Source organism: Procambarus clarkii, chromosome 2 (genome assembly GCF_040958095.1).
Source record: "Procambarus clarkii isolate CNS0578487 chromosome 2, FALCON_Pclarkii_2.0, whole genome shotgun sequence".
Taxonomy (NCBI): Eukaryota; Metazoa; Arthropoda; class Malacostraca; order Decapoda; family Cambaridae; genus Procambarus; species Procambarus clarkii.
Genome location: NC_091151.1, coordinates 29934846 through 29944304, shown reverse-complemented (window position 1 = coordinate 29944304; position 9459 = coordinate 29934846). Strand labels below are relative to the sequence as shown.

Below are 9459 nucleotides of genomic sequence, written 5' to 3'. Positions count from 1 at the left end.
TCACCCCTCAGCATATCCAGGACATGTAGTCACCCTCCCCCCTCCCCCCTGTACATAGCCAACTTAGGATCATCTATTAATCAAACTATATATCTCTACACATAGGATTATGTGTAGAGATATATACAGCAAACACCCGTACATATTCAATTTACTCCTATTCCCCTATTCTCCTCCTATTCCTTACCTCCCCACATACCCCTCATACAACCACATACTCTCTTACCCCCAAAGATAACCCCCCCCCCCCATCAAACCCTACTGCGTAACAAGACACCGGATGCTGACACGTGTCCAACGTGCACCAAAACATCCGGGAAAATCCCCCCACATACCTTGAGGGCTATGTACCTTGCAGCAGCTGCCCAGCTGGGCCCATTACGCCCACCTGGGCAGATGGTGTACATAGTTCTAGTCCTTAACTTCACTACTGATGGGTCCAAGTACTGAGGCCTGTGGGTCTCCGCTGGTGACATCCTGCCACTCTGATGTCTCCCCCCCTCCCAGTTACTGACTGTTGCCGCTGAAGGCGGCTAGTTTATTGTGCACCCCATACTCATCCTGTGAGCAGTAGCGCAAAAAGCATTACAGAGGACACAAAAGGTCTTTACAGACCTCATCTTAGATTATTACAGAAACAATTTCATCTATCATTCACACCTTATAGTTACTTGCTGTTTCCTGTTGCTCAAGTATTCCCTTATCTACTGGAGCACCTTCCCTTTTACTCCTGCCTGTTGCTCCAACGTTTTTATCATCCTTATCTTGAGGTTATCTTGAGATGATTTCGGGGCTTTTTAGTGTCCCCGCGGCCCGGTCCTCGACCAGGCCTCCACCCCCAGGAAGCAGCCTGTGACAGCTGACTAACACCCAGGTACCTATTTTACTGCTAGGTAACAGGGGCATAGGGTGAAAGAAACTCTGCCCATTGTTTCTCGCCGGCGCCTGGGATCAAACCCAGGACCACAGGATCACAAGTCCAGCGTGCTGTCCGCTCGGCCGACCGGCTCCCTACTAATCACGTCCTAAATGCAATGCATACCTTGCATTTACTCGGGTTGAGCTTTAGTAGCCATTTGTTGGACCATTCATTCAGTCTGTCTAGGTCATCTTGTTGCCTCCTACTATCATCCTTTGTTTTAATCTTCCTCATAATTTTCGCATCATCAGCAAACAATGAGAGGAATGATTCTATACCCTCTGGGAGATCATTTAAATATATCAGAAACAGAATTTTTTTATTTCATTATTTTTTAGAAATAATTTTTTTTAGAGTCAGAGTAGTTAACAAATGGAATGCATTAAGTAATGATGTGGTGGAGGCAGACTCCATACACAGTTTCAAATGAAAGTATGATAAAGCCAAGTAGGCTCAGAAAACTGTACACCAGTTGACTGACAGTTGAGAGGCGGGACAAAAGAGCTAGAGGTCAACCCCGCAAGCACAACAAGGTAAATACAACAAGGTAAGTACCTCCCGCTCAGTTCACCCTGAGTAGCTGTGGCAACAGGGCTACATCACCTCACGCTCAGTTTACCCTGTGTAGCTGTGGCAACAGGGCTACACCACCTCACGCTCAGTTTACCCTGTGTAGCTGTGGCAACAGGGCTACACCACCTCCTGCTCAGTTCACCCTGTGTAGCTGTGGCAACAGGGCTACACCACCTCACGCTCAGTTCACCCTGTGTAGCTGTGGCAACAGGGCTACACCACCTCACGCTCAGTTTACCCTGTGTAGCTGTGGCAACAGGGCTACACCACCTCACGCTCAGTTTACCCTGTGTAGCTGTGGCAACAGGGCTACACCACCTCACGCTCAGTTCATCCTTTGTAGCTGTAGTTATTTTGTGTATAGCTGTATCAACTATCCCTCAGTTCACCCTGACTGCCTATATTACTTCATGATATGCTTCTTGAAAAATCCTTTATAAAAAAAGCAGTTCCGAAATTGTTGTCGTGTGCAGATGGTTTGCTATTCATTCCTACAGCTGTACGCCTTTATTTGTATTCCGTCTGTGTACGGAATACAAATTGTGTAGATTGTGTGTACATTATGTTTAGTCAGGGACAGTGTATGTCAGACACAGTAAATGGCAGAGACAGTATATGTCAGAGACAGTATATGTCAGCGACAATATATGTCAAGAGACAATATATGTCAGAGACAATATATGTCAGAGACAGTATATGTCAGAGACAATATATGTCAGCGACAATATATGTCAGAGACAATATATGTCAGAGACAATATATGTCAGAGACAGTATATGTCAGAGACAGTATATGTCAGCGACAATATATGTCAGAGACAATATATGTCAGAGACAATATATGTCAGAGACAGTATATGTCAGAGACAATATATGTCAGAGACAATATATGTCAGAGACAATATATGTCAGAGACAATATATGTCAGAGACAATGTATTTTTTAATCAGTGAATGTCAGAGGAAGTGAATGTTTGAATCACTGTATGTCAGGGACAGTTTATGTCAGAGACAGTATATGTCAGAGAGTTTATGTCAGAGACAGTTTATATCAGAGACAGTTTATATCAGAGACAGTTTATGTCTGAGACAGTATATGTCAGAGACAGTATATGTCAGAGACAGAGTATGTCAGAGACAGTATATGGCAGAGACAGTATGTGTTAGAGACAGTATATGTCAGAGACAGTATATGTCAAAGACAATGTATTTTTGAGTCAGTGAATGTCAGAGGACGTGAATGTTTGAATCACTGTATGTCAGAGACAGTTTATGTCAGAGACAGTATATGGCAGAGACAGTATATGTCAGGGACAGTTTATGTCAGAGACAGTATATGGCAGAGACAGTATATGTCAGGGACAGTTTATGTCTGAGACAGTTATGTCAGCAACAGTTTATGTCACACACAGTATATGTCAGCGACAGTATATGTCAGAGACAGTATATGTCAGAGACAGTATATGTCAGAGACAGTTTATGTCTGAGATAGTTATGTCAGCAACAGTTTATGTCACACAGTATATGTCAGAGACAGTATATGTCAGAAACAGTATATGTCAGAGACAGTTTATATCAGAGACAGTATATGTCAAAGGCAGTTTATGTCAGAGACAGTTTATGTCAGCGACAGTTCATGTCAGTTACAGTATATGTCAGAGTCAGTATATGTCAGAGACAGTTTATGTCAGTGGCAGTATATGTCAGGGACAGTTTATGTCAGCGACAGTTTATGTCAGTGACAGTATATGTCAGAGACAGTTTATGTCAGAGACAGAGAATGTCAGAGACAGTTTATGTCAGAGAAAGTATATGTCACAGACAGTATGTGTCAGAGACAGTATATGTCAGAGACAGTATATGTCAGAGTCAGTATATGTCAGTGACAGTATATGTCAGAGACAAAGTATGTCAGAGACAGTATATGTCAGAGACAGTTTATGTCAGAGACAGTATATGTCAGAGACAGTATATGTCAGAGACAGTATATGTCAGAGACAGAGTATGTCAACGACAGTATATGTCAGAGACAGTATATGTCAGCGACAGTATATGTCAGAGACAGTATATGTCAAAGACAGTATATGTCAGAGACAGTATATTTCAGAGACAGTGTGTCAGTGGTAGTGTATGTCAGACGCAGTGTATGCCAGAGACAGTGTATGTCCGAGGCAGTGTATGTCAGCGACAGTGTATTCACCTAGTTGTATTCACCTAGTTGTAGTTGCGGGGGTTGAGCTCAACTCTTTCGGCCCGCCTCGCAACTGCCAATCAATCAACTGTTACTAACTGCTAAAAAAAAAATTTCGTCTAAACATACACACACACACACACACACACACACACACACACACACACACACACACACACACACACACACACACACACACACTCTGATATGCACTCCATCACGGAGTCCATATCTAATCAAGCATAAGACTAAACTGGAAAAGGTTCAAAGAATTGCCACCAGACTAGTACCCGAGCTGAGAGGTATGAGCTACGAGGAGAGACTACGGGAGTTAAACCTCACATCGTTGGAAGACAGAAGAGTTAGGGGGGACATGATCACCACATTCAAGATTCTCAAGGGAATCGACAGGGTTGATAAAGACAGGTTATTTAACACAAGGGGCACACGCACTAGGGGACACAGGTGGAAACTTAGTGCCCAAATGAGCCACAGAGATATTAGAAAGAACTTTTTTAGTGTCAGAGTGGTTGACAAATGGAATGCATTAGGAAGTGATGTGGTGGAGGCTGACTCCATACACAGTTTCAAGTGTAGATATGATAGAGCCCAATAGGCTCAGGAATCTGTACACCTATTGATTGACGGTTGAGAGGCGGGACCAAAGAGCCAGAGCTCAATCCCCGCAAGCACAACTAGGTGAGTACACACACACACACACACACACACACACACACACACACACACACACACACACACACACACACACACACACAGGAAGCAACTCGTAGCAGCTGTGTAATTTCCAGGTACCTATATACTGCTAGGTAACAGGTGCGTCAGGGTTAAGAAAACTCTGCCTATCTGTCTCCGCCGCGTGCGGGGATCGAACCCCGGTCCCTAGGTCCACAAGTCTAGAGCGCTGTCCACTCTTTCACCCAGCCCCTGTACTCACCTAGTTGTGTTTGCGGGGGTTGAGGTCTGGCTCTTTGGTCCCGCCTTTCAACTGTCAATCAACTGGTGTACAGGTTCCTGAGAGCATTAGACTCTATCATATCTATATTTGAAACTGTGTATGGTGTCAGCCTCTACCACAACACATTAATGCATACCGTTTGTTAACTACCCAGACACTGAAAAAGTTCTTTCTAACGTCTCAGTGTCTCATCTGGGAACTAAGTTTCCACGTGTGTCCTCTTGTTCGTGTTCCACCCGTGCTAAAGAGTTTGTCTTTGTCCACCCTATCAATTCCCCGTATGTCCGAGGCAGTGTATGTCAGCGTCAGTGTATGTTTGAGGCACTGTATGTCAGATACAGTGTATGTCCGCGGCAGTGTATGTCAGGGGCAGTGCATGTCAGTGACAGTGTATGTCCGAGGCAGTGTATGTCAGAGGCAGTGTATGTTTGAGGCATTGTATGTCACAGACAGTGTATGTCAGAGGCAGTGTATGTTTGAGGCATTGTATATCACAGACAGTGCATGGTCGATGCCCTGTATGTCCGAGGCAGTGTATGTCAGGGTCAGTGTTTGTCCAGGGCAGTGTATGTCAGGGACAGTGAATGTCCGAGGCACTGTATGTCAGTGACAGTGTATGTCCGAGGCAGTGTATGTCAGGGTAAGTGTATGTCCGAGGCAGTGTATGTCAGGGACAGTGTATGTCCGAGGCAGTGTATGTCAGAGACAGTGTATGTCCGTGGCAGTGTATGTCAGAGACAGTGTATGTCCGTGGCAGTGTATGTCAGAGACAGTGTATGTCCGTGGCAGTGTATGTCAGAGACAGTGTATGTCCGTGGCAGTGTATGTCAGAGACAGTGTATGTCCGTGGCAGTGTATGTCAGAGACAGTGTATGTTCATTGCAGTGTATGTCAGGGACAGTGTATGTCCGAGGCAGTGTATGTCAGAGACAGTGTATGTTCGAGGCAGTGTATGTCAGAGACAGTGTATGTCAGAGACAGTGTATGTCCAAGGCAGTGTATGTAAGAGACAGTGTATGTTCGAGGCAGTGTATGCCAGAGACAGTGTATGTTCGAGGCAGTGTATGTCCGAGGCAGTGTATGCCAGAGACAGTGTATGTCCGAGGCAGTGTATGCCAGAGACAGTGTATGTCCGAGGCAGTGTATGTCCGAGACAGTGTATGTTGTCGGAAAATCCGACACCATTTAATATATCATACATACAGATAATTGTAGCTGTGTTGTATAAACAAGTTAACCCATAGAAAACGTACCTTGTAGTGGAATTACCGTCTATAGAAAACGGGATATCATCACCACATACTATTATATTCTCCACCTTTTATGGTGGGAATTATTCTTAAATACATTAGTCTTTGGACTTTACCATCATAAAAACATCTTATATAAATTAACTTAATTATCAATATTAAAGTAGAGTAAATGTGACCCTTCTATCACTTTCTGAAATCTGGACAATGTAAGCCAGGCGTCAGTGGGGAAGGAGGGCAGCCATTGTTGTGTCAAGTCCGAGACGTGTGGAGCAAATTCGGCTCCTATCATATCTGGACAATGTTGGCCAGTAGCGTCAATAGTATGGAGTGTTAGACATTGCCATTGTTGATACTGAGACCAGAGGCTCACAGGAGCAAATACGGCTCCTGTTAATTTTACTTGGACGTAGTGTTATGGAAACCAAAGGTGTACCATCTTCAACACGCTGTCAACAAATCAAGTTAAGTGTTCTTTCCGAAACCCATTATCTATCATTAGTGGCCATTAATGTCATTGGGTAGGGTTAGCCAGTTAGAGCACGAGATAGCCTCAAACTAAAGGTAATTAAGCCAGGTCTTCATTGTTCCATGTACAGTATTTTCTCTGACATAGCTTGTCATATATAGGTATCTGGCTTTACAGCTAGCGCCCTTTTGACAGGTCAAGACGAGGAAGCAAGACTTTGTGCACCAGTTACTGGGTGATGGAGGCTACCTCAAAGAGGATAATTTGGTGTCTACATCCTAGTTATACCTGTTTGGACTAAGGCCTGCTGTACTATAAGATAAGGAACCTTTTCAATGTATGTAGTTAATACTGTAATTTGATTGGCTGCATATATATATATATATATAAATAATATAAACCCCCCTAATGTGTAGAGGATCGATTTGTGAGATTATGACATTATTGCAGAAATACAGTCCACTTATCATTATACAAATTGCTATCGAAGTATATAAATTAACGTAAATATAAATTCTATATAAATTCATATAAATTAAATAAATATAAATCTCACAGGTCGGTTCCCACAATATTTGGTCATCTTTGAACCGGATGACGGATTATTTGATCCTATGAACCCACATTTGGTCATCTTAGTACCGGATGAACCAGTTAACCAGTGGATTCATTAAATATACTAGTGCAGTGTTATTTAAACAAAGCCAGCAGTCAATGACGGCGGCGTTGACTCGTGCGAGTTCACGAGCCCCGCTCAGTTCAGATCAGCTTCGTCAGCGGTTTCATGGACACCCACAGATATTTGGTGGCGTGTTATTCTGTGAAATGACAGTGCTAATATTGAAGCCAGCCAAATTAGTGACAATGTCTTCGCGATATTGTTCACGGATTTCGTGGTGTTAAATTTCGCGAGAGATTATCCACGAATTTTGTGGACTTTATTTCGGGAGGTCACTAATAATATTTAATACTTCTAGATAATATTAGAAGTTTCATAGAGGCTAATTAAGAGGCTATTATCAATAATTGTATATATTATTTCTCCAAAATAGAGAATTATTTAATATATATTGCACTAGTGATCACAGTATAATATTTACTAATTGCCAACCCACAACAGGGTAGAATATTACCAATGACTAGTTGAACTATTATTGCTCATCCTAGTCCCATTATTACCATAGTCAGTTGTACTATATTGATCAACCTAACACCATTAATGAATGGTCCAGACCCTATTTTGGGTGTAATTTTTATCAACTCGAATTGAGTTGTATATATAATAATTTACTTATGATCATTACACCTTTGAGTGATTAATTAGTGTCTCTACCATCCTAGGGTGATATAGAGGAGCTAACCTAAAGGTACTTCCAGTGACACTGGTTTGTCACTCAAATCATTAGTGTGTATGATTGTATATATATATAATGTGTATTAATTTTAAGTGCTAACCTCTAGTAGAGGTAGGATTACAGCCTAGCGAGTGCAGAATTTACCCTAGGCTACCATCAGTGCTTGTTCAGTATTATGAGCAGCCCAAGTACAAGCCCCACAAGGCTTCACCAACTAGCCAGTATGGATAATGCAGGGAGAATGAAAAGAACCCTTGCAGGTCTTAAAGGCCACTTAACAAGACAGATCAAGAAATGTGAAGATTTGTCACAACAATCTCAAGTTGATTATGCTGACCTGGAAAGCTATTATCAAGCAGCTGCAGGTAAATTTGTGCAAATCAAATGCCAAATAGCTCTCCTTGTGGGGACAGACTATTGTCATCGATTCATCGGTAGCCCTACTAAATATCAGGGTATAACCATGTTAAACTCTGCAGGAGGTAAATTACTCTCAGGCCCAGTATCAAGCCTGAGGAGACCTATGCCTGCAGATACACAATACCAGTAGAAATCTAAATTTGTCAGCTGATTATATTTCTCCAGTAGCATTATACTAAGGAGATTACAGCTGACTATACAACAGAGGTTGATGTTAGTATCATCATTTGAAGCTGAAGATGATTTCATGAGGCCTCAGTGGCAAATCAGTGAACAGTAGCCTAAAACAGCTACACGTCACTGCGACCAATGTCACTGAACCCACTGCAGTCTCAGAACCATACTTTACTTTAATGATGAGCTATTCAATCTTCTGAATCAATTAACTAAATTAAACCCCAATAAATCTGATGACTGATTTGATACATTTATTATTTAATCAAGATGTATTCCATGGGCCTCAGTGTTTATATATCAGTGACCAGTTACCTGAAGAAACTTCAAGTTATATCTAATGTCACTGATCTCACTGCAGTCCCTGAATCATACTTGACTGTAGTACTTGATCACATCCAGTCTTCTGGGTTAAATAATATGTAATTAGGCTTGAATATTAGCCTTTCAAGAGTTGACAGGGAAATGAAATCGCATTAGACTTCTAACCCCTGCAGCTCTAGTACGGGACATCCGTCCTGTACGATCAGACACACAAATGTGTGATTACTAACTACTAACATCAAATTAATCTAATAATTCGAAGGAGGAGTATCGGTGTTCGTCTGTTCTAAATAGGACTTCGACCCGTGAGCAGCCCCTGGGGAATTATGTCGGAAAATCCGACACCATTTAATATATCATACATACAGATAATTGTAGCTGTGTTGTATAAACAAGTTAACCTATAGAAAACGTAACTTATACTGGAATTACCGTCTATAGAAAACGGAATATCATCACCACATATTATTATATTCTCCACCTATTATGGTGGGAATTATTCTTAAATACATTAGTCTTTGGACTTTACCGTCATAAAAACATCTTATATAAATTAACTTAATTATCAATATTAAAGTAGAGTAAATGTGACCCTTCTATCACTTTCTGAAATCTGGACAATGTAAGCCAGGCGTCAGTGGGGAAGGAGGGCAGCCATTGTTGTGTCACCTCCGAGACGTGTGGAGCAAATTCGGCTCCTATCATATCTGGACAATGTCGGCCAGTAGCGTCAACAGTATGGAGTGTTAGACATTGCCATTGTTGATACTGAGACCAGAGGCTCACAGGAGCAAATACGGCTCCTGTTAA

At 42.1% G+C, this 9459-nt stretch overlaps 1 protein-coding gene across 1 annotated transcript; it reads left to right on the top strand.

Annotated features, from left to right (window-relative positions):
- Window positions 1-2762: 2762 nt before the first annotated feature.
- LOC138366170 (uro-adherence factor A-like) lies at window positions 2763-3617 on the top strand. Its single transcript, XM_069326899.1, has one exon. It carries the CDS (start codon window positions 2763-2765, stop codon window positions 3615-3617), a length of 855 nt encoding a protein of 284 aa, XP_069183000.1.
- Window positions 3618-9459: the final 5842 nt, after the last annotated feature.

Coding starts and splice junctions, on each gene's coding strand:
- LOC138366170 (XM_069326899.1), top strand. CDS start 2,763: ATGTCAGAGACAGTATATGGCAGAGACAGTATATGTCAGGGACAGTTT.